This window comes from Lutra lutra, chromosome 17 (assembly GCF_902655055.1).
Source record: "Lutra lutra chromosome 17, mLutLut1.2, whole genome shotgun sequence".
Lineage (NCBI taxonomy): Eukaryota > Metazoa > Chordata > Mammalia > Carnivora > Mustelidae > Lutra > Lutra lutra.
This window is the reverse complement of record NC_062294.1, coordinates 44,336,737-44,362,771: the sequence shown is the minus strand read 5'-3', so window position 1 is coordinate 44,362,771 and position 26,035 is coordinate 44,336,737. Positions and strand designations below refer to the sequence as shown.

Genomic DNA, 26,035 nt, shown 5'->3' with positions numbered 1-26,035 from the left:
TCAAGACCTGAGCCCAGATCAAGAGTCAGTCCCTTAACCAACTGAGCCACCCAGGCGCCCCATGTTTTTACATTAATATCACAACAATTGCATTTAAATCATAATATTGCATTTAAAAAGAAGAAAACAAACAGAAGTAGAGCCATTTTCCAAATAAGTGAACAATACGTATAGGTGTGCTGTTGGGCTTTAAAACCAGGCTGGACCATCCTTCCCTTTAAAAGGGAAATTATAAGGACCTACAATTAGATGACATATCTTTATGAAGCATTTAACTTTCAGAAGAAAGCAAGCAAAGAGAAAACCCCAACACACCTTGGACATTGCTTGTAGAAGTTCATTGTGCATTCTTCTCTTCTGCACCTGGAGAAGGGTGGAACTGGGGAGAGGAAAAAGTAATTGCAAAACACCATGTTTTCCTTTTTTCCCCAAACTGGTCTGGTCAGAAGTCACCTCCAGTCCCAGCCCCAGCCTCCACCACACGCAGGGAATGGAGATCAGAGAATGGAGCATTCTGCCTAATCCGTGTGTCAGGAAAAAGCTGAGGCCATCGCTGCCGAAGGGCTATAACCTGACCAAACTTCACAGAAGTTCCCTGGGGACAAAGTTCTGGAGTTACAATCTTACATATGACAGGAACCCCATACCCTAACACATAGTGCCCCATAACCTGAGCACGGACATACTGAAACCAATGCGACAAGCCCTCCACACGCGCGCACACAGAGCTACCCATGGTAACACGGTTACAATCACATACCCGCCACCGAACACTGTTACTCTCCTACAGCCTTAGGTACCCCCCCAACAGTGTCTCGGGGTCACAACCGCCATCGGGACACATGCAATCACAACCCCACAATGATAGGCAACCGATAACCGCACACAGGTCTCAATCTCTCACACACACAATCCCCTTTACAGGCCGCTCCACCCGCACGATACAGGCCGGATGACCCACCTCGGTACCTATCTCCGGGCTCCTCAATTTACTACGCCTTTCGAGTCCCCCGCGACCCACCGACTCTCACCTCACTGATCTAACGGTCCCGCCAGGCGTGACGAAACGTTCGCGTTCTTGCGAGAAGAGCGACCGGCCCACCGGGCCCTCTGGGAAATGTGGTCCAGAGACGCACCCGCGGCCAATTCCTCTCAGCGCCCTGCCTGGACCCTCCCTCAACGACTGTAACTGCAATTCTCAGCGTCTAGCCAGGTCTCAGGGTTGCGAGGCACCGTAGGTTTGCACCTTCCAGCCCGGCCTTCGGCGCAGGACTTACGACGCCTCCTCCTCACACAGGAAACGCAAACAGCTTTCTGGCCGGAAGTTGAATCGGGCCGCGAAGCCTTCTGGGAGGTGTTGCTGTCCTCAGGAACGTCGGTTGGGAGGCGGGCACGAAGGGATGGTTCGGCGTTACCGGCCCCTGGCTTGGGTCTTTCTGTGGGTCGCCTTCACCCGTCCTCCCAGAAACCGCGCGCTGAATGCGCATTCGGGCGTTTCCGGCAGGTGACGCTACCGCGTCCCAGCAGCGGGGCATGGGGGAGGGGCTTGAGTTGTGTGGGCTGCACCGCGGCGCGGCTGACGGGGCGGAGCCTCTGAGGAGGCCCAAAGAGTCTGGAGTGGCCGCCTTGCAAAGTGCCCAGGGTGGGAATACGCTCCTGGAGAGTGGTTGGAATTGTTGGACCGAGAAACTGTGGTGGGAGTCAGTGTGTGTGTGTGACTGCAGTGATGTGTGTAATTGCGTGTGAGTGTGACAGACTAATTGTGATGGGATGTGTGATTGCGGTGTGTTGTGTTGTGGTGATTTTTGGTTGCGTTTGGTTGTATAGTGTTTGGTTGTCGTGAAAGGTCTGTGGGTAGGTGTTTGTAGTATGTGTAGCGGTTCTTGTCTTGAGTTGACTTCTGTATAGTGTTTGTCATACTTGATAACTGCATGGAAAAAGATCTGTGTAAAATTTTGTGTTTGGTTTTAAGTCGTCCTCCCTACCCTTTGGCCACCCCTTAGTCTCCTTTGCTTCCTTTTTTTACCCCTGGAAGTTCTTGGTTCTCTTCTGTTGTTTTCCAGTTTTCCTGTTGATCTTTTCCAGAGTCGGCATCTCAACATCATATGACCAGCATCTTTTATCATATGTATTACCTAGCTATTGCCCGAATAGTAATGCTGCCTAACAAACCACCCCTAAATCAGCGGCATATAACAGCAAGCATTTATTCTCATGTTCACCTGTTTCCAGGTTCTCTGTTCAGCCTGTTTAGGCTGGGGCTGACTGAGTAGCTAGACTGCAGGGTGGTTTTAGATCTGCTCCTCCACATGTGTTCTTTCTGCTGCTCACACTAAGAGGACAGTGCCAGGACCTATTCTCAACATGGATCAACAGAGCACAAGACAGACTGTACAAACAGTCTTAAAAACCTCTGTTCCTCAGTATACTGATAGTTCTCTTGTCCGATAATATTCCTTTTTGGGTCTTGTTATTGTATTATCCAGGAATTTCATTTTCCAACCCCTTCTTTTTATGATTTTATACTTCAGGTCTCTGGTAAAGAGTATATTGCTGGGCTTTTTACCCCTTTATCCTGCTTGAATGTTATTTTAATAGGTGAGTTTAATTCATTTACATTTATTGGGATTGCTGATACAAATTTGTTTTCTATTTACTTGTGGCTTTTTTATTGTGTAGATTTAGCTTATTCCCCTTTCTTTCTCCACTGCTTTGGTTTCTGTTGTATTCCTTGAATTTTTAACATGCATACTTAACAAAACCCCACCTTAAGACTCTGGAACACTTGAACTCCAAACTACCCACCTATTTCTGTGGTATTCTTGTCTAATATATTATTTTCCTCTGCTTTTAAATTCCCCAAATTAGTAGAATTCATTTGTTTAGGTATGTATATATGCATCTTTTGTACATAAATATGTATATATGTCTTTTTATACCGATGTGTATATATGTATATGTATTTTTTAATTGTGATCAAATAGAGATTACATAACACAGAAGATAAAATTTACCATCTTAATATCTGCACCCCCATTTTCATTGACTATTTATAATAGTCAAAATAGGGAAACATTCATCAATAGATGAATGGATAAAGAGAAAGTGGTATATACATACAATGGAATATTAGTCAAAGAAGGAATGCCTGCCATTTGTGACAGCATGGTGAACCTGAAGAACATTATGCTATGTGAAATAAGCTAGTCACAGACCAAATACTACATGATTCAATTTGTATGATATATCTAAAATAAATTCAAGAAGCATGAGAATACAATAATGGTTGCCAGAGCCTAGGAGTAGAGGGAAATGGGGAATTATTTTTCCATGGTACAAAGTTTACACTATGCATGATGAATAAGTTCTAGAGATCTGTACAACACAGAACCTGTATTAATAATACAGTATTATGCACTTTACTAAGAGTATATATATTGTGTTAATTGTTCTTACCATAGAAACAAAACACAAAAGAACACAAGGAAATTTTTGGAGGTGATGGATATGTTTAATACCTTGGTTATGGAACTGGTATCATGAATATATACATATGTCCAAACTCATCAGGAAGTATATATTAAATGTGTGTGATTTTTTTTTACCTTAATTATATATTGATAAAGCTAAAAACATTTAACATTTTAATTATTTTTAAGCGAAGAGTTCAATGGCATTACATTCATATTGCCGTACCACTGTCACTACCATCTGTCCATAGAACTCTTTTCATCTTGCAAAACAGAAACTTTGTACCCATTAAACAATAATTCCCCATTCCTTGGATCTCCTAGTCCCAGCAACTTCCATTCTATTTTTCTTTCTATATGAATTTGACTACAAACTTCATATGAGTTGAATCATGCAGTATTGGTTTTTTTGTGATTGATTTCTTTAACTTCGCATAAGGTCTTCAAGGTTCATCCATGTTAAAGCACATGTCAGAATTTCCTTCTTTTTTTAGGCTAAATAATACTCCATTATATATACACACCTCATTTTGTTTATCTGTTCATCTGTCAGTGCATACTTGGGTTGCTTCTGCCTTTTGACTATTGCAGATAATGCTGCTATGAGCATGGGTGTACAAATTTGTTCAAGTCCCTGCTTTCAGTTCTTTTGGGATCATATGGTAATTCTGGAATTTTTGGATCATATGGTAATTCTGTTTTTCATCTTTTGACTGCCATACTGTTTTCCATAGTGGCTACACCATTTAAATCAACATATTTTTTTGAGCACCTACCATTAATGACTAAGAGAGATTTAAGAAATCCCTGTTTTCATGGAGTTTATATGAGGGGTTACACAGACAATATGAATGGTAAATAAATTATATAATTTGTGATAATTTCCACAGAGGAAAAAAATGGAACTTGTATGAAGGATATTAGGAATATCTCAAAATTTGTTACAATTGAATGTTTCTGTCTTATTCTGTTCTATCATACAGTGCAAGAATTAGTCTACTCTCTTGTATAATTATTTTTTTACCTAGTAAAGACTCAAAGCAGATGAAAAATTAATATTTCCTAACTTAACCATTTTATTCATCCAGTATCATTGTGATGTGAGTATAATTCTCATTTCAGATGAAGAGTATGGGAATTCTAAGTTGCACATGTCTTTTACCTCAATTGCCAAGATAAATAGGAAACAGAATAGCTGCAACTCTCTTTTACTCCAAACCTAGGGATGTTGTAAATATGAATCTTTTTTTTTTTAAGATTTTATTTATTTATTTGACAGAGATCACAAGGAGGCAGAGAGGCAGGCACAGAGAGAGGAAGAGAAGCAGGCTCCCTGCCACACAGAGAACCCAACTCGGGGCTTGATCCCAGGTCTCTGGGATCATGACCCGAGCTGAAGGCAGAGGCTTTAACCCACTGAGCCACCCAGGCACCCCCATATAAATCTTTTTTGACCCAACTTTGTATCTGTGACTGCACTGGGTCTACATCTTTATGCTCACAGAAGATATTTGAAGAGCAGATATTATGTGAACATCACTATTGTGTTTACCTTGTTTCTAGAGTCTTGGTGTTTTCTTGAATGCATGGTTCAACCTAAGGTGCTGAGTCTTTGAGTTTTCCTCTAAATTCTTGCTGTCTTTGTATCCAGCATCTCTGGGCAGTGACTCCAGGGAATGTGAATTATAAGCAAGGAAGCTAATTGGGACTGTATTAATTATCTACTATTGTGTAACAAATTACCTCAAAATTCAGTAGTTTAAACAACAATAAACATTTATTATCTCGCACTCTGTGGGGGTTGGGGAACAACTTAGCTGGATACTCTGGCTCATATATTTCGTGAAGTTGCAGTCAAGATGTTAACAAAGCTACCGTCATTGGAAGGCTAGATGGCTGGAGGATTTGCCTCCTAGATGGCTGGCAAGTTAGTGTTGGCTGCCGGCAGGAGCCTCTCCCCAGGCCTGGTTGAATGTCTTCATCGTATGGTGGCCGACTTCCTTCAATGTTCATGATTCAAAAATACGCAATACAGTAACCACCTTGTCTTTCATGACCTAACTTTGGAAGTCACACACTGTCATTTTTTGCAGTATCCTATTGGTTAAATAGGACAACTCTATTTAGTGTGGGAGGGGTGTATAAAAAAACCATGAATACCATAAGGCAGTGATCATTGGAAGCCATCTTGGAGGCTGGTTACCTTAGAGATCTAGTGAGGAAACATCAAGTCAATTGAATTTATATCATAAGCCTACAGGTCCTGCTTTCACGGAGATAAGAAAGATCTGTGGTGTGACTAAAAGGAAGCCTGGAGAGCAGGTGTCCATCATGGAAGGAGACCTTCTGACCTGAGAACTCTCCTGGAGGCTGGAGAAGCCTGAGATAGAGCAGACCCTGGAATTGCTGGATCTACAGCTTACCTTAACCTTTCTGCCCTTAGTGGGCAAGGCCTGAATGACATCTCAGCCTTCAGAGATCAGCAAAAGCTGTGTGACAATGGAGCGTTTAACCCAGATGATGGAAAGGAGAGGTAAGGTGGCTCAGAGATGGGGAAAGTTTAGGAGAGAGAAGCTGTACATTTAGGGGTTAGGAAATTCAGTACCCCTACCAAGAAAGTTCACATGGGTGTTACTGACTGCAGGGTAGACATTTGTTTTTTATTTATTCACTTGACTATTGTTTGAAATTTCTGTTTTTCTTACATTTAGATTTTTTTTAAGGGCTATTAAGTATATAACCATAAACAAAATCTCCTACTCTATCCTTCCTCATCCCCTGATCCAACTCCCCAGAGGCAACCATTTTGAACATTTTGGTATTCAGCTCCACTTCCCTGAATATCCTCATATTGCTCATTCATGCTTGATTTTTCCTGCTGACATTTTTGACAATGGAGATAAGGATTTATCTCTGTTTTCTACCTAATCTCTTTCTTGTCTCCCTCACCCCACCCTTCCCCAACCCACCTTCTTGCCCTTCTTTCTAATATGGTGTTTTATTAGAGGTTGAAAGTTAACTAAATGTCAGGATCTGTATCTGTTTGGGGGGAGAGGGTGGCACTAGTCAGTTTCCCCAGCAAGAAATCCTAGATTTTACTTGAAAGTATAAGCCAGAACTGCTTTTGGAAGGCAAACACAGTAGGAAGTAGGGGACTTGGGGGGACATACCTCATCTTTCAGTATTACAACTTTCACTTAATTCCCTTATTTTCTCTACATTGTTCCAACCCCTTACATTCAGTTCCTATCCCACACTCCTGCCTGCAGAAGTATTTAGAGCCTCCATTCCTAAGCCTTTCAAGGGTTCTGCCATGTTTTCCCCCCCTTTCCCCCACCCTCACTTAAGCTTCAGGTTTCTCTAGTTAAATTAGATAACAGCCATCTGTCTAATCTCTAGCTTCCAAAATTTTGTTGACATCTCTTATCTGCTGAAGTCTTCTATATTCTCTATGAGACTCAGCTTCCTTTGTTCCTTTCCTTTTGGTTGGGTTTGGGAGAGAGAAGTAAATGTAAATATTCATTCTTACATTTTTTACCTGAAGGCCCTGAATTTTTTAGATCAAAAAATAGTTGCTTGAAAATGTCATTAGAGGGGCGCCTGGGTGGCTCAGTGGGTTAAGCCGCTGCCTTCGGCTCAGGTCATGATCTCAGGGTCCTGGGATCGAGTCCCACATCGGGCTCTCTGCTCGGCAGGGAGCCTGCTTCCCTCTCTCTCTCTGCCTGCCTCTCTGTCTGCTTGTGATCTCTCTCTGTCAAATAAATAAAAAAAAAATTAAAAAAAAAAAAAGAAAAAAGAAAATGTCATTAGAATCATGACTGCATTTTATTCCATCATATAAGTGGTTTACAGTGCCTAAACCTGTATTGATTAAAGTTTTTTCCATATTTTTACAGTGCTTTATAAACTGTATTATTCTTAATCTTTGTGGTATTTATTATGTACTTGAGATAAACTTTCTATTAAGAATAAAATACCAGGATCCTAGGGAAAGCTTATATTGTCAGTAGATTCATTGGGCACCCTATACTTAGTCCTCCAGAAATTCCCATCCAATCCTGTATGGTAACATTAGTCTTTCATGTACATTTCAGCATCTCCATTGCCTGATGGTGGTTAGCATTTCTCAGTGCTCTAAGGATCAATGTAGATAATATTATAGCCACCTGGTACTGAAGATTTCTATATGCCTTTGTCTGGAGCTCTGAAATAAATCTGCTTTATTTCTCTTCCCTCAGCTTGGCATCCTCAGGACTCTGCCCTTTTGGAGGAAGAAGAGAATATGACCAGGTCTCTTGTACGTTTTAAGCATATTTATTTGTTTCCTGCATTATTTTGCAATGCAGTTGCAGTGGGTTACCTTAACCTACCAGTAAATTGGAAAAACTAAATTGATGAAAATTAAGGTGAGGAAAAATAGAGTAGCAGAACCAGGTGAAATTTGGGATGTGGCTATGCAGGAACAGGTCCATACAAAGTTCTTACGTTGATTTCAATTTGAATGTCAAAGCAAACTGGAACACAAAGTTTATTCCATAATTTATACTGTTTATGAGGGGAAAACTAATAATTAAGGAAAGAGAAAACTTCTCAAAGATTTTTTTAAAAAATAATCATTATACCGAACATGGGGCTCAAACTTAACAATCCCAAGGTCAAGAATTGCATGCTGTACCGACTGAGCCAGCCAGGTGCCCCTGGAAAGAGAAGGCTTCTCATTGGCCCCTAGGTCAAAAAGAAATGCTGAAATAATTCCATAATTCTTATAATTTTAAGCTCAGTTTTTTAAAAAAGTCTGTCCTGGCCAAAGATTAAAAACTAAAATTATCTGGAAGAGTAAATGGAACATGTCTTTCAAATGAGCCTGCATATATATTTTCTTCAGTTGAGATTTTAGTCCTTTTTCTACTTGAAATTAGGGAATTTTAAAAATGCCTTCTTTAGGACACCTGGGTGGCTCAGTCATTGAGCGTCTGCCTTCGGCTCATGTCATGATCCCAGAGTCCTGGGATTGAGCCCAACATTGGGCTCCCTGCTCGGTGGGAAGCCTGCTTTCCCTCTTCCACTCCCCCTGCTTATGTTCCCTCTCTCTCTCTGTTTCTCTCTGTCAAGTAAATAAATAAAATCTTAAAAAAAAAAAAAAAAGAATGCCTTCTTTAGCATTAGGATTTATATAGATATTTATATAGATACCTTCTTTAACATTAGGATTTATATAGATGCCACTTTTATGTTGATATGTATCTTTTGTTGTATAGACACTTTAAATTTGGATAGTTACATTTAGCTTATTCATATATGCATACAATAAGAATTTAGTCAACATTAACATACAGCATCAATATTTAATCGTCCTTTTCATAAGTTGCCAATGGTAATCTTTTCTAAGACATCTTTCTTTTTTTTTTTTTTTTAATTTTTTTTTAAAGATTTTATTTATTTGTCAGAGAGAGAGGGAGAGAGAGCAAGCACAGGCAGACAGAATGGCAGGCAGAGGCAGAGGGAGAAGCAGTCTCCTGCTGAGCAAGGAGCCCGATGCGGGACTCGATCCCAGGACGCTGGAATCATGACCTGAGCCGAAGGCAGCTGCTTAACCAACTGAGCCACCCAGGCGTCCCTCTAAGACATCTGTCATGTTAGGTTATAGAAATAGTCTATTTTCAAAACTTTTTCATATTTCGTCTTTAGTCCAATTGGAATTTAATGTTGTAATAGATTTCAGGTAGGAATTTACTGATGATTCTATCACTAGAATTATTTGTACATGTAGAATACCAGTTGTTCCAACCCTATTGTTAAATAGGTATTTCTTTTGTGATGCCACATTTATCATGTGCATGCTTAATTGTTTCTAGGTTCTTTATTCTGTTCCTTTAGTCTATTTGTCTATATCTATACCAGTACTGTACTCTGTGTGTGTATGTGTGTGTGTGTTTACAATGTTTTAATTACTGTACCTTTAAAATAACACTGTTGCTTAGGCAAGGATTTCCCCACTTCTGCCACACACAACTAGTTCCTAGTCTTTCAGAAATTTCTTAGCTACCTTGGGACCCCCTAAATTTCTATTTGAATTTTAGAATCAATTTATCTGGTTCTAAAGGAATAAAAATTTCTGTTCACATTTTAACTGGCATTGCAAAGAATTTATAGACTAATTAGAGAAGAATTGAGTGAAATTTTTTTCTTGATGTTTCAAGTTAAGGGAATCTATTAATATAATTCATCATATTAAAGAAAAAAGATAATCAGCTTCATAGAGCTGCTAATTTTTTTAAAAATCAGAACTTCAGATTTTAAAAGAATCTCTTTAATAGGAGTAAAAGGACACTTTAATACGATATTGTTAATTTTTCCACACATAATAAGCTAAGAGCCAACACCATGTTTACTAGGGAAAATGAGATGCATTCCCACCAACACAACCAGATTGTCAATACTACCATATTTATTTACTCTAATTCTGTGTGCCTAGGCATACAACAAAGAGAGAATAATGGGAGATAAAAATTGGGAAGGTGCATGCAAAATTATGATAGCTAGATAATATAGTTATAAATGTAGCTGAATATAAATATAAAATAGCTGAAGAGAAATAATGACTGAATCCAATATGGATTTTTTAAACAAAATTTATTTACATAAAATTAACTTACACAAAAACCAATAGCATTCTCTATGTAAACCACAATCAGCTGAAAAATAAAATGGAAGATGGTAAGAGTAGACTCGAAACCATAAAGAAAAAAATTATCTGATGTGTATGGGAGAAAAAAAACTTCTAAAATATTGATGTGGCCTGAAAGAGGATTTACGTACATTTTTAAAACATCCTTTTTGGATAAGATCTATCATTATTAAACTAATACAACTTCTTTTTTTTTTAAGATTTTATTTATTTATTTGACAGAGAGAGATCACAAGTAGGCAGAGAGGCAGGCAGAGAGAGAGAGAGGAGGAAGCAGGCTCCCTGCCAAACAGAGAGCCCGAAGTGGGACTCAATCCCAGGACCCTGAGATCATGACCTGAGCCGAAGGCAGAGGCTTAACCCACTGAGCCACCCAGGCGCCCTATAACTTCTTTTTGAGTTAATCTTCAGACTTATCTGAATAAAGATTCTGAATATTTTGGGGCACCTGGGTGGCTCAGTTGGTTAAGTTTTGACTCAGGTCATTATCTCAGGGTCCTGAGATCAACCCCAGCAACTCACTCAGAAGTGGAGAGTCTGCTTGAGAGTCTCCCTTTCCTTTTCCCTCTGCCCCTCCTCCCACTCACACTCTCTCTGTCTCTCTCTCAAATAAATAAATAAATCTTTAAAAAAGGATTCTAAGTCTTTTTCTTAGAGTAAGGCAAGTCTATCCAAGCTGAGTCTAGAATTGATATTTGAAAAATAAGAATATAAAATATCCAAGAAAAAAATGTGTCATATTCCAAATTTTTAAAGGCATATTTAATATTTATATATCTTTAAGAAAAAATCCTTTTTTTTTAATTTTTTTTTAAGATTTTATTTATTTATTTGACAGACAGAGATCACAAGTAGGCAGAGAGGCAGGCAGAGAGAGAGAGGAAGGGAAGCAGGCTCCCCGCTGAGCAGAGAGCCCGATGCGGGGCTCGATCCCAGGACCCTGGGATCATGACCTGAGCCGAAGGCAGCGGCTTTAACCCACTGAGCCACCCAGGCGCCCCAAGAAAAAATCCTTTTTTAGAAAAAGTTGGCTTATATATATATACTGCAGAACTGACATGTAATTGCCTTTATGCTCTTACTATATGTTACTAAAAAGAAAAGATTTGTCCTGTTAAGAGTCACACGCTCTATCAACTGAGCCAGCTAGGTGCCCCTCCTCATTTTCTAAATGGATAATAGTAGCCACTGCATAAGCTTTTCAGGTTATTTTAGTAGTTAATATACCTAAAGAAATTATTACACTACCTATTATATAATAACTACCAATAGATGAGAGTGATGGTAATGATGATGGTAGTAATGATCATAGATAATAGAGACAGTGCCTCAGAAACAAAAATTACAGGGGTGCTTGCATGCCTCAGTCAGTTAAGGTCTGACTTTGGCTCAAGTTATGATCCCAGGGCCCTGGGATGGAGCCCCATGTCAGGCTCCCTGCTCAGTAGGAAGTCTGCTTCTCCTTCTGCCCCTCCTCCAGCTCATGTGCACACATGCGCTCTCTCTTTAATAAATAAATAAAACCTTAAAAAAAAAAACACTAATTGCAATCAAGCGTTTGGTGATTTTCATTTGTATTTCCCATTTTGTTTATCTTATCAGTACTGTTTCTTGAATAAATTCTCCCAAATGTGGGGCACCTGGATGGCTCAGTGGGTTAAAGCCTCTGCCTTCGGCTTGGGTCATGATCCCAGGGTCCTGGGATCGAGCCCCGCATCTGGCTCTCTGCTCAGCGGGGAGCCTGCTTCCTCCTCTCTCTCTGCCTGCCTCTCTGCCTACTTGTGATCTCTGCCTGTCAAATAAATAAATAAATAATCTTAAAAAAAAAATTCTCCCAAATGTGGGATATATGGGTGCTTTTTTATCTTAGAGCCTTTACAGATAAATAATTTTTCCTTACTTCCTAACATGAATATTGAAGTTTTGTTGTTTTATTTTTTTTAAGATTTTATTTATTTATTTGATAGAGATCACAAGTAGGCAGAGAGGCAGGCAGAGAGAGAGGGGGGAAGCAGGCTCCCTGCTGAGCAGAGAGCCCGATGTGGGCTCGTTCCCAAGATCCTGATATGACCGGAGCCAAAGGCAGAGGCTTAACCCACTGAGCCACCCAGGCGCCCCAATATTGAAGTTTTTAAGTGGGGGGAAGAGTTGGATATATGTGATCAAGTAACGTTCTTTTCCAGAAATTTATTAGTTTCTTGACTTTTGTTACATTGCTGTCATAGTTTTAATTCTCATCCTCTGTAAATAAAACAAGTAAGAAACAAAAACCTGAGCCCCCTTCCCTGATGCCTAACTATTGATTCTGTCCTTGGACCTTTACCCACTATGTATGTTCTACAACTATTCCTATCCTTTAGCCAGGGATTCAGCTCTCAATTTTAGGTTGATGGCTAATTCTCATCTTTCTTTATACCTCTAACTACATAGTGGACATTTCCATCCAGAAGTTCTATAGGAATTTCAAATTTTGCATATTCAGATTTTCCTTTTTTTAAGATTTTTTTTTCTTTTATTCATGACAGAGAAGAGGTAGAGGCAGAGGGAGAAGCAGGCTTCCCATGGAACGGGGAGCCCGATGCAGGACTCCATCCCAGGACAGGATCATGACCTGAGCCAAAGGCAGATGCTCAACCAACTGAGCCACCAAGGCGCCCAGGATATTCAGATTTTCATACCTCTCCTCATTCCTCCTGCCTTATTTCTCTTTCATCCCCTTTTTCTCCATGTCCCCTTTCTCACTGGGTCACATTTTCATTTGGACAGGTTCTGAGACAGTTACCTGTGAGTCATGTCTAACTCTTTCAGTTCTGTCACAGACCAGTACAAATCAGTAACCACTATCTTTAGTTTTCCTGCATAATAGATGATGAATGTTTAAGTTTGCTAACTCAAAAAATCAACATCTTACAGGATATTTCTATTACGGTTTGTTTTCTCTTACACTGTAAAATAAGATTAGGTAAATATGAAGACTTCATATATAGTTTGTAATGAACTCTGATCCCTGAGTTCATGATGTACATGAGTTCTTACATACTTTCACCACTGCATTGAAGTTTGATAACTTCATATTAATTAGGATTGGTTTTTACAGGAAACAGTGACATTTAAGGATGTTGCTGTGGACCTCACCCAGGAGGAATGGCAGCAAATGAAACCTGCTCAAAGGAACTTGTATCGAGATGTAATGCTAGAGAACTACAGCAACCTAGTCACAGTGGGTAAGGGTAGTTTTATAATTTTTCATGGAATTCCTTTCCATTTTCGAAGTGTATGAAGACTTTTAACTTGCCAGGTGAATTTACCCTTCCTTGACTTCACATGATTGTGTGTACTCCTCTTCAGGGTAAAGCTTGATTACTTTTGTCTCACTTTTGAAATTCCTTTGTCCTCCTCCTTCATAGGCCCTCAAGCCCCTAAGACTCAGCCCAAGGTATGGATGGTGGTCCCCAGCATTAACATCCAAGTCTTTGGCTGTTTCCTGTAATAGGTTATCAAGTCACCAAACCAGATGTGATCTTCAAGTTGGAGCACGAAGAGGAACCGTGGGTGGTAGAGGAAGAAATGCTTGGAAGGCATTGTCCAGGTGAATAAGTAAAAAGGCAGCTCTGAATGAGAAAGCCTCATGACAGTAGTTCATGTGGTTGATACCATTTCACATTTTCCAAGTTTTTCTTAAAGGCCCTAGTGTTCTAGGGTGACAAATAGTATAAATGGATTGGATTCCTGTGACGTTTCCAGATATATTTCCAGATTCCACTTCCTATACTGGAGTTCTCTTCCTTTTCCAGATTTTAAAGGATTGGTAGTCCCAACTGAATTCAGGATGCCAGCCTTCTCTAACTCATTTATGACCTTACTTTCAAGATTATTTTCCTTTACTATGATCTCTCTTTTTCCTTAGTGCTCATAGTTTTAGTTTTATTTCCTTATGCATTCAGTATTTCACAGATGTGCAGTATTTTTTTTAATATTTTATTTATTTATTTGACAGAGATCACAAGTAGGCAGAGAGGCAGGCAGAGAGAGAGGAGGAAGCAGGCTCCCCGAGGAGCAGAGAGCCTGATGCCGGACTCAATCCCAGAACCCTGGGATCATGACCTGAGCCAAAGGCAGAGGCTTTAACCCACTGAGCCACCCAGGTGCCCCCCCCTTTTTAAGATTTTATTTATTTATTTGAGAGAGAGCATGAGAGGGGAGAAAGTCAGAGGGAGAAGCAGACTCCCCATGGAGCTGGGAGCCCAATATGGGACTCGATCCCGGGACTCCTGGATCATGGCCTCAGCTGAAGTTAGTTGCTTAACCAGCTGAGCCACCCAGGGCCCAGAAGTGTAGTATTTTAAAAGTATATTTGTTTCACACTTAGATTTCATTCAGTTTCTTTCCATTTTGAAAAGCTATAAACATGTATTCTGTAACAGTACTCACAGTTTCCATTGTACTTCACAACCCTCACATCCCATGTAGTTTTAAGTTTTTGGATTAGAAATTGGTACCCTATTCCTACTTATTCCCACCTTCCATTACATTAATTTTTTTTTTAATATAAATATGCGCCCTTCAGGGCACCTGGGTAGCTCAGTTCGTTAAGCGTCTGGCTCTTAATTTTGGCTCTGGCCATAATCTCAGGGTCATGAGATCAAGCCCTGTGTTGGGCTTCATGCTGGGTGTGGAGATTGCTTGAGATTCTTTCTCTCCCTCTCCTTCTGCTCGTCCCCCACCTGCTTGCTCACTCTAAAATATATATATATATATATATATATATATATATATATAAATATATATATATATATTTATATATATTTATATATATACGTACGTATATACATATATATATGTACACACACACACACTTGGTTAAAGAACATAAATAATCCAAAAGACACATTAAAAAGTAAGTCTCTTACATTAAAAAGTAAGTCTCTGCCTTATCCTTGACACCAAGTCCCTTTCTTTCCCAGTTGCAAACACTTCTTTCTCAGAGTTGTGCTGGCTCTTTTTGATTAGTGTTATTTTACCATATGAATTTTAAAGAGTTTTATTTATTTATTTGACAGAAAGAGAGATCACAAGTAGGCAGAGAGGTAGGCAGAGAGAGAGAAGGGGAAGCAGGCTCCCTGTTGAGCAGAGAGCCCGATGCGGGGCTCAATCCCAGGACTCTGAGATAATGACCTGAGCTGAAGTCAGAGGCTTAACCCACTGAGCCACCCAGGTACCCCTACCATATGAATTTTAGATACAACTCTCTATTTCCAGAGAAAAACCTATTGGACTTTTTATCGGGAATGTGTTAGATACATAAATTAACTTTTGGAATTTTTTTTTTTTTTAACAGAGATCACAGGTAGGCAGAGAGGCAGGCAGAGAGAGAGGGAGAGGCAGGCTCCCCACTGAGCAGAGAGCCCAATGTGGGGCTCAATCCCAGGACCCTGGGATCATGACCTGGGCTGAAGGCAGAGGCTTTAAGCCACTGAGCCACCCAACTTTTGGAAATTTGACATCTTTAGAATGTTGAGATTTTCTATTAAAGAACTTGCTCTGTCTTCTTTGAAATCTACTTTGTATCCTTCAGAAATGCTTTCCAAGTTTTCCCTTTATAGCTTTTGTATATTTCTGAAGTTTATACCTAAGTATTAGATAAGAGAAAAAAAATCAGTACTGTACTTTCTGTTTGTGCTTTCAGCACTGTGGTTTCTGTCATTGGAAAGAAATCTATAAAGTCATCTTTATTTTAAGATAAAATTGTATCCCTGAAAAACACAAGAGAATCAACTGAAAAAGTATAACGAACAGTAAAAGAATCCAGTGAGATGGTAAGATACTAAGTTAACAAATAAAAATCAGGTTTCAGGGGCGCCTGGGTGGCTCAGTGGGTTAAAGTCTCTGCCTTCGGCTCGGATCATGATCTCAGGGTCCTGGGATCGAGCCCCGCATCGGGCTCTCTGCTCAGCAGAGAGCCTGCTTCCCTCTGTCTCTCTCTCTCTCTGCCTGCCTCTCTGCCTATTTGTGATCTCTGTCTGTCAAATAAATAAACAAAATCTTTAAAAAAAAAAAATCAGGTTTCATATATACTTCAACAACCAAGTAGAAGATATAAAGGAAAGAAAACCACACTTATAGTTGTAACAATAAAGGTAATACTATTTGGGGCATGAACGTATAACACCCTACAAAACAAAGTCCTGTCCTCATGGAACTTATAAATTTAGTGGGAACTAAAGTCCCTCAGTTTTTGCATGTAAGAAAATACATTTTTTTCTTACCCTTTATTATTTGACTGTGTATAAAATTCTTAAGTCATACTTTTTTTCTAGACTGTTTTCTTTGTAGACAGTTCTCTGAAGACTTTAGATAATCCTCTACTGTCTCCTGGCTTTGAATATTGCTTGGAGACTTCTGAAATCCAATTGGTTCCCCTCATAGGTGACTTGATTTGTTTGCCTTGGATGCCCATAGATTTCTTTTTCTTTAAAGCTTTAGGACATTTGAGTCCTGTTGATCAAATGATTATCAATTTTTTCATTTTGATTTGTATATTCATGTTTTTTGGTTCTAGTTAACATTATTGCATAGAGCTTATGCAGATTCCTTTTATAATCACCACTACTTATCTTTAAATGAGGTTACTTCTTGCTGGACCAACTATTTATAGGAGAGTATTGAAAATTGGCCAGAAAAATGCTCTGAGTGAATAGGAAGCCCTTGTCACTCATATCAACCTACTTTAGCATTAAGAGTTTTGTATTGAGAGTTGGTTTGGGGAGCCTGGGTGGCTCAGTTGGTTAAGTGACTGCCTTCAGCTCAGGTCATGATCCTGGAGTCCCGGGATCGAGTCCCGCATCAGGCTTCCAGCTCCACGGGGAGTCTGCTTCTCCCGCTGACCTTCTCCTCGCTCATGCTCTCTCTCACTGTCTCTCTCTCTCTCTCTCTCAAATAAATAAATAAAATATTAAAAAAAAAAATAGAGAGTTGGTTTGCCCTTCTTCCAAATCAGACATTATCAGTTACATGCCTCCTCCAGCGTGAAGTATCCCTTCTACTCTCCTATGCCAGCAGACTGCTTATGTAAGAATCATGGCTGTTTGCATCTTCTTATTTAGCCCTGTCTTCCCTACCATTTGACAGGGCCAGATGAAGGCTATCATGTTCCTGCCACCAGTGTCCACACATCTAGATCCCACTGTTGCAAAAAATAACTAGTTCATTCTGCCCACAGAGTGTGCCTTCTATTTTGGGGGAACTCTGTTCACTGTGTTTTCTGTCCGAGATAGGAAAGAACAGCCACTATCTCTTGAGTTTCTTTCCTACCTGGTCCAATCTATCCTCTGCTCTTTATTTTCTAGAATTGGCATTTAGCAACCTTTTAATTCAAGATATATTGTCTTTTTGTTTTCTTCTTCACTTTTGCAGAGAGAGAGGAGAGGAGTCAGTGATGTTAAATTTGACCATATAGAAATGCGAAGTCCTCGATGCTATATTTGATCACATGGATCTCCCTTCTTGGAAATATCTTTCTTTTTGCCCTGTCTAAAAGATTCTGTTATCTCCTCAGTTCCTGTTTATTGTTTATTTCCTGTTCCTTTAGGAAATGTCTTTTATATTACTTCTTTTTTCGGCCCTCACTGGACATGATCCAAAGCCATTATAAATTACATATAGATCCTTTGTCCTTTTTGTACCTTCATGACATAGGTGTGTTCATGTCTTTTTAAATCAGTATTTAACTACAGAAATGGCAACATTTAATGTCTCCAGTATTGTGAAACGCTTCACATCTTTGCCTTTAATGATGAGGGTTCTTACCTTTTCTGGTTCTGTTATTTAACTTGGAGCTCAACTTCTTTTTTTTTTTTTTTTTTAAGATTTTATTTATTTATTTGACAGAGAGAGATCACAAGTAGACAGAGAGGCAGGCAGAGAGAGAGAGAGAGAGAGAGAGGGAAGCAGGCTCCCCGCTGAGCAGAGAGCCCGATGCGGGCCTCGATCCCAGGACCCTGAGATCATGACCTGAGCCGAAGGCAGCGGCTTAACCCACTGAGCCACCCAGGCGCCCTGGAGCTCAACTTCTAATAAATGGTCCCCATCACTGGGGCACCTGGGTGGCTCAGTGGGTTAAGCCTCTGCCTTTGGCTCAGGTCATGACCTCAGGGTCCTGGGATTGAGCCCCGCATCGGGCTCTCTGCTCAGCAGGGAGTCTGCTTCCCCCTCTCTCTATCTGCCTGGCTCTCTGCCTACTTATGATCTCTGTCTGTCAAATAAATAAATAAAATCTTTTTTTAAAAAAATGGTCCCCAACACTTCTAGCCATTATAGATCTGCCTTCGTCTTTGAGCTAACTTTCTAGTTTATATCTACCAGAGTGATTTGGAGTCTTAAAATCTACTGTTTATATATATTTTCATACTTGATTTCTGAGGTTTAATCTACCAAAGAAAGACTATCTTATTCTTCATGTAATGATTCATAAATTGGTTGGTGTAGAGCTATATTTGGAGAAATTTTTCTTATTGCTTTTGTTGTTTTAAAATATTTATTTGGAGTGCCTGGATGGCTCAGTTTGTTGAGTGTCCCACTCTTGATTTCAGGTCAGGTCATGATCTCAGGGTCATGAGATTGAGCCATACCTGGGGCTCACGCTCAGCAGGGAGTCTACTTGGGATTCTGTCTCCCTTCGCCCCTCCTCCTGCTTCAGTGCTCACTCACTCTCTCAGATAAATTAAATAAATCTTTAAAACAGTGGCACCTGGGTGGCTCAGTCATTAAGCATCTGCCTTCGACTCAGGTTATGATCCCAGGGTCCTGGGATCAAGCTGCACATTGGGCTCCCTGCTCAGTGGGAAGCCTGCTTCTCCCTCTCCCACTCCCCCTGCTTATATTCCCTCTCTCACTGTCTCTCTGTGTCAAATAAATAAATAAAATCTTAAATAATAAGTAAATCTTTAAAATATAAATAAATAAATAAAATATTTATTTGAAGCCCTTCCAAGTAAATGTAGAGGATTTCAGGTTAGAGTAAAAAGACAGGGCAGAGCCACATAAGATATTGTTGAAATCTTAAATTCCACGTGAAGCATGGGACTCAGACAGAAAATACCTTAAAAGTTTTAAGAGAAGGGGTATAGAAGGAGTAATCAGATTGAGGAAGTTTATGAAAAAATTTTTTAAGCAACCTTGACATTAAAGCTATTTTCTTGTAAGATTTGTAGATTCTTTAGACTTATTTTTTAAAAATGAGAAGAATGAGGGTGCCTGGGTGGCTCAGTTGGTTAAGTGTCCCACTCTTTTTTTTTTTTTAAGATTTTATTTATTTGACAGAAATCACAAGTAGGCAGAGAGGCAGGCAGAGAGAGAAGGGGAAGCAGGCTCCCCACTGAGCCGAAGGCAGAGGCTCAACCCACTGAGCCACCTAGGTGCCCCAAGGGTCCAACTCTTGATTTCAGCTCGGGTCATGATCGCAGGGTCCTAAGATAGAGTGCCACATTGAGCCCCTTGTTGGGTTCATGCTGGGCATAGAACCATAGATTCTCTCCCTTTCCCTCACCCCCACTCATACACACACACTCTCTCTCTAAAAAAAAATAAGAAAAAAAAATAAAAATGAGAAAACCATTCTTCTCTTCTAGAGAAGAGTATTATTTTGGGTAACAGTATGTCCTCCATGAAGAAAGAATAAAAGTAAAACACAGCAGGATTTGCTGGTAAGGACAGTTTCAGCATCGAGAAATGAACATAGGATAAAATGATAGTACCTGCTATTAGCACAATGCAGTGAATCAGATATTGAACAAAGATGACTTGCCTTGTGATCTTTTCATTGGATATTTACTTATATGCCTTGTTCTTTAAACACATATGAGAATGACTTGCAATTAAATTGAAAGTTGAAGCTGTCTCCATCATTATTATCAGTTTGGGGCTGGATTTAGTTTGGATAGCCTAAGCTTCAAGTGTTTTTATACAGAAATAAAGGAATTAAAACTTTACGAAAATTGGTATACTTGTCGTCTGCAGATTAGACAAGTGCTAAATTTCCTAGGATCATATGGCAGTTAATCTAGGCAAAAGTAATGAGAACTTGGGTTATAATTTGCTTCTATGTTACGGTTATTATTTTCGTTTTATATTATTTCTTTCCTTTTTAATATATATTTTTAATTTTTCTCAAAGTAATATATGTACTTCTTAAAAAACATAGAAATACAAGGCTTATGACAGTCCCTTCATCTGACCTCATGTTTCACCTCATTTAGGCAATTTTTTTTTTTTTAAATAAGTGTGTTGGTGGGATAATGCTGCAATATATTTTTTTAAGATTTTATTTATTTGACAGAGAGAGAGAGATCACCAGTAGGCAGACAGGCAGGTGGAGGGGGAGCGGGGAGCAGGCTCCCCATCAAGCAGAGAACCCAATGCGGGGCTCAATCCCAGGACCCCAAGATCATGACCTGAGCCAAAGGCAGAGGCTTAACTCACTGAGCCACCCAGGCGCCCCCATTTAGGCCATTATTTTCATTTTAATTTACTTAGCTATTTCTTTTAGTATTGATCTTTGTTTCTAAATAAGTACTTTAAAAATTTTATTATAGTCTTTTTCAGACATTCAAAAATAGAGTATAAGGAATCCTCATGGTATTCATTACTTAGCTTCAGCAGTGATCAGCATTTTGCCAGACTGGTTTATCTGTCTTCCCCGGTTTTGTTTTAGTTTTGTTTGCTGAACTATTTTACATTTCACCTTTAAATACCATTGTATGTATCTCTAACAGGTGAAATTATTTAAATATTTACAATATTATTATCACACCTAATAACATTAATAATAGTTTCTTATATCATCTGATATTTAGCCTCTGTTCCTATTTCCTCACTTGTCTCAAGAATTTATTTTTATAGTTGGATTATTTGATTCAGGATCTAAATAAAGATTAGCACATTACATTTGGTTGATACATCTCTTAGGTCTGTTTTAATTCATAAGAGTTTCTCCTCCCCCTTCCTCCCAACCCATTTTTCCCCACATATTTTATTTGTGTAGAATCCAGGTCATTTGTCTTTTAGCACAAGGGTCAGCAATTTTTCTCTTTAGAAGGCCAGATAATAAATAGGCTTGAGGGCCAGATTAAGGTCTCAGTCTCATGTTCTCTTTCTCAAAAACCCTTTAAGAATGTAAAAAACATGGGGTGCTAGATCGAGACCCAGCTGGGGCTCCACACTAAGCATGGAGTCTGCTTGAGATTCTCTCTCTCCTCTCCCTCTGCCCCTCCCCTTGCTCTCACTCTGTTTCTCTCTCAAAGTAAATAAATAAGATCTTTTTAAAAATTGATGAATGGATGGGATGCCTAGGTGGCTCAGTGGGTTAAAGTCTCTGCCTTCAGCTCAGGTCATGATCTCAGGGTCCTGGGATCAAGCTCCACATCGGGCTCTCTGCTCAGTGGGGAGCCTGCTTCCTCCTCTCTCTCTGCCTGCCTCTCTGCCTAGTTGTGATCTCTGTCAAATAAATAAATAAAATCTTTTAAAAAAATTGATGAATAGATTCATGTATTATGAATCAGAATCCCATCTATTTTAAAGATTCTAATTAACTTTTCATTTAAGGCTTGTAACAACCATTGGTAATCTTTGGCTAGATCCAATATTTTATTAGAGGTTCCTTCTGCTTTTATTAGCTGAAATTCTCCCATAAAAAAGAACTCAACGGGTGCCTGGCTGGCTCCATCAGTGGATTGTGCAACTCTTGATTTGGGGGTTGTGAGTTCAAGTCCCACACTGGATGTAGAGATTACGTAAAAAAACAAACAATCAAAAAAACCTTAAAAAAAAAAAGACCTTTGTCAGTAAGTGATTACTCTGAAATATAGTTTTTACAGGGCAGGAAAGAAAAATACTTGACTCCTTTCCTTCAAAAACATTTTTTTTTTTTTTCAAGTAGTCTCCATTCCCAGCATGGAGCCCAACGTGAGGCTTGAACTCACAACCCTGAGATCAAAACCTGAGCTGAGACCAAGAGTCAGACACTTAACTGACTGAGCCACCCAGGCAGCCCACTTCAGAACCTTTGAGAATGATTGGTGTCCTAGCATTCTCCAGTTTGCCAAGTTAAATCATTATAATTTACATAATGAGCATCAAAATAAATATTATTCAGCACATATAAATGATATATATGGAAAACATTTAAAAATATGCTTATGTATTTATAAAATATATAAATTATTTTTAGATATATTTTATATGTGTTATTTATTAATTCTATATTATTAACAATATAGTATTTATTTTAATGTTCAAATTGTCATATCATTAGCCAGAGGATTCTTTAGCTAATTTTATGAAATTTCCTGCTCCAGACATAAAATAGCTATTTCTCTAGAAACTCCTGCTTCCTTTAGTGGGAAGTGATTTGGAGACCACAATCTGGACACAATAGTTACTCATTAGTACTAGGTTGTCATTGCTTATAGAGCTTGTAAGTGGACAAAGCTAGGAAAATACATTTTTTAGAAAGAAAAAAATGTAGTTATATTGATACATCCAATTCAAATTAAAGAGTGTAGGGGTTGTTACTTACCTTTTTTGTTTTGTTTTTGTATCATTTATACTGAAAATCCTGGCTCCTTGCTGCATTAAAATATTTATTTGCTTAGTACATACATATTTCTCAACCTTGGCAGTGCTGACATTTTGGTTCAGATAATTCTTTGCTGTAGGGAACTATCCTGTGCATTGTAGGATCTTTATATAAGGTGTAGAATGTTTAGCAGCCTCTGTGGCTTCTACTTTATTTGGTGCTGGGAGCACCAATCCCCTTTCTCCCCACTTCATTGAGTTGTAACAGCCAAAAATGTCTCCAGATCTTTCAGACATTGCCAAATATCCCTTGTGGGCCCAAACTGATATCTCTCTCTCTCTGTATATATATATTTTTTTGTTGTTGTTGTTGTTAGTTAGTTAGTTAGTTAGTTCCAAATTAGCAATAATACCAATTTTACTAATAATGAGAAAGACTACTGGAGTGCCTGAGTGGCACAGTCAGCTTGGTTTCAGCTCAGGTGGTGATCTCAGGGTTGTGAGATGGAGCCCCGTGTGGGCTCTGTTCTCAGTGTAGAGTCTGCTTGAGATTCTCTCTTCCTCTCCCTTTGCTCCTTCCCTGCGCACATGAGCACTCCTCTCTCTCTCTAAAATAAAAATATAAATGGGGGGACAGGGGTGGAGAGACTGCTGGATGTAGTTTAAGGTTTCTTTTGTTGTATTTTTTTCTCCTTTAGAATATAGTCAAATTACTGTGTTTGAAGTCACTTGAATGATTATGGTCCTAACTTCATATGTAGATTTACCCATTTCTATTTGTTTTCAATTTTTAAGAGTTATTTTGTTTTTTTTCCTCCTCTTTTGATTTAACTTTTTTGTTATGTAAAACACTTAAATGATTCCAGTGTCAAAACTATAAAACAAGTCAGAGATGTCATGCTTCCACTCAGGATATATAAGTGGAAAAAAATCAATGTGTAGAGCAGCATTTAGGATATGCTACCTTTTTTATAATGAGTGGGAGAGGCATATGTGTATGGATATATATATATGCATATATGTACACACATATACATATATATTTAATATATGTATTTTAAAAGAATATGAGACTAACCCCAAAATTAATAAAAATGCTTACCTGTCAGGCAGTGGAAGAGGAATCATTGTTTCAGGGATAGGATGGAAGCTGTTACTCTCTGAATATGCTGCTGATTGGTAATTCCTAATTATCATCAACTTGATATTAATGAAAGATGAGGTTTAGTACTCTTACACCACCACCACCACTTCCCCTTTCCTTCTTCTCTGGATATAGATGTATCACAATTTTTGGCCAAATTGGCTTTCACTGTTTACTTTGTTCTTTTGATTGATATACTGTTATACTGAGCCAAGAAATGACTATTAATTACATATCCTTATATAGATTTTTGTCATTCCTGGAGTTATTACTTGCCTAATTTTTCTGTTTGCTTTGTTTTCTATATGTATTTAATTTTAATGAGACTCAAGTCTTTGTTTAAATAGGGAATTCATCAATGTTACTAGTTTTCCTCATTTTGATGAATGAAAGGATAAAAAAGAAATTCTAAAAATCTAACAGATTTTTGATGCTTTTTTAGTAGAACCTAGGAGTTTTTTTGTGGAGCTGCAAATGCCAGTTCTAGAATTCCAGTTTTGTGGGTCTTTTGTTTTTAATCTTTTCATCTCCTATCTGGAGGTAAATGCCAGCATTCATGAGGGGCAAGCAACAGAAAGCATACCACTCAATCTGACAAGTTTACATAATTCCTAGTGCTTTTTTTTTAAAAGATTTTATTTATTTATTTGGCAGAGAGAGAGATCACAAGTAGGCAGATCAGCAGGCAGAGAGAGGGGGAAGCAGGCTCCCCGCTGAGCAGGGATCCTAATGTGGGGCTCCATCCCAGGACCCTGAGATCATGACCTAGGCCAAAGGCAGAGGCTTAACCCACTAAGCCACCCAGGTGCCCCCGTAATTCCTAGTTTTTTATTATGAGCCTCCCTTTACATCTGCTTCACTTGTTCCTAAATTTAGAGCCTGTATAGTTCATTTTCTCTAAAGAGGTAAGCCTTCCTTTTCCTGCTCAGATGGTGGATACATGGATACTTCCTGTGTGGGTTGTGTGTGGAGGGTGGGGAGGTAATGGTGAAGATGCAGTTACAAAGAGCTTATTAGCAGCTAATTTAAGAAGGAAGGGATTTACATGAAGGTATTAAATGTCCTAGAGAACCTTTGAGAGGACTGATTAAGCTTTTAGGAATGAGTTACAGCATTATATCAGAGAGTAAGCTGCTAAGTGAGTTCCTTTTCCCCCATGATCAAGAAATTGCTTCTGATGGGGCACTTGGCTGGCTCAGTTGATGGAGCATGCAACTTTTGATCTCCAGGTTCAAGCTCCACATTGGGAGTAGAGCTTACTTTAAAAAAAAAAAAAAAAAAAAAAAAAGAGGGGGCCCCTGGGTAGCTCAGTCAGTTATGCATCTGCCTTAGGCTCAGGTCATGATCCCAGGGTCCTGGAATCAAGCCTCACATCAGGCTCCCTGCTCAGTGGGGAGTCTGCTTCTCTCTCTACCTGCCCTCCCCCCAACCCGCTCATGTTCTCTTTCTCTCAAATAAATAAATAAAATCTTTAAAAAGAAAAAAAATGGTTTCTGATTGAGCCAGGGAAATGCTTCTGTAACCATGAGCTGCAGAACCCTACCACTTCTGCTATAATATTTAGGTAAAATGCCTATTTTATTTCTACTTTTAATTCATTTCTGAATTTAAAAATTGTATGATTAATCTAAATCAGATCCAGAACCCTAAATGCAAGTATGTCTAGGAAATAGAGTTATAACTCACCCTTTGCAGGTTGGAAAAACATAGAATGAGGCTGGAAAGATGTTACTTAGGCAAATCTGAAATATTTGCCTAGAAAGTATGTGTTCCTTATTCAGACCTTAAATTAATCCTCTTCAGACATCTTCCCTGTACCTTTTGAGTACCTGAATCCTCTAATTTGTTAGCTTTTCTTTTATTTTGTGGCTAAATCACTTTGTTGCTTGAGATTTTCATTTTTATGTACTTTAACTTCTTAGCTCTTCCATTAGTTAATAGTTCCCTTTATCCCTTTCATCTCTGTTCTCTTGTTGAAATTTCTTGTTCACCCTTCTTTACACTTCTATTTCCTTCTTGCGGGTTTGACCTTTTATTTTTTTACTGTCATTTTAATGGAATTTAAGGGAAGAGGAGAAATAAGCATATACATTCAATCTATTATGTTTAACCACAGTGTTAATTTTATCCTCTGATCATTTTGACCCCCTATCCATTTAATTA

At 38.9% G+C, this 26,035-nt stretch overlaps 2 protein-coding genes across 30 annotated transcripts in view; one reads left to right on the top strand and one right to left on the bottom strand.

Annotated features, from left to right (window-relative positions):
- ZNF829 (zinc finger protein 829) overlaps nucleotides 1-1,487 on the bottom strand; it is a 28,313-nt gene extending 26,826 nt beyond the window's left edge. For 9 of the 21 annotated variants that reach the window (XM_047709540.1, XM_047709554.1, XM_047709552.1 and 6 more), the window contains exons 1-2: nucleotides 962-1,487; nucleotides 316-379 (exon numbers count right to left, since the gene is read on the bottom strand). In XM_047709540.1, the coding sequence (XP_047565496.1) occupies nucleotides 316-348 (33 nt within the window). In that variant the 5' untranslated portion in view covers nucleotides 349-379; nucleotides 962-1,487. Of the gene's footprint in view, nucleotides 1-315; nucleotides 596-961 lie in introns of all 21 variants that reach the window. The other 12 variants (XM_047709534.1, XM_047709536.1, XM_047709537.1 and 9 more) reach the window with 6 other exon arrangements.
- Nucleotides 1,370-26,035, top strand: part of ZNF568 (zinc finger protein 568) — a 67,443-nt gene continuing 42,777 nt past the window's right edge. For 2 of the 9 annotated variants that reach the window (XM_047709443.1, XM_047709440.1), the window contains exons 1-5: nucleotides 1,524-2,598; nucleotides 5,724-6,003; nucleotides 7,709-7,767; nucleotides 13,256-13,382; nucleotides 13,652-13,747. In XM_047709443.1, the coding sequence (XP_047565399.1) occupies nucleotides 5,928-6,003; nucleotides 7,709-7,767; nucleotides 13,256-13,382; nucleotides 13,652-13,747 (358 nt within the window). In that variant the 5' untranslated portion in view covers nucleotides 1,524-2,598; nucleotides 5,724-5,927. The other 7 variants (XM_047709435.1, XM_047709434.1, XM_047709437.1 and 4 more) reach the window with 7 other exon arrangements.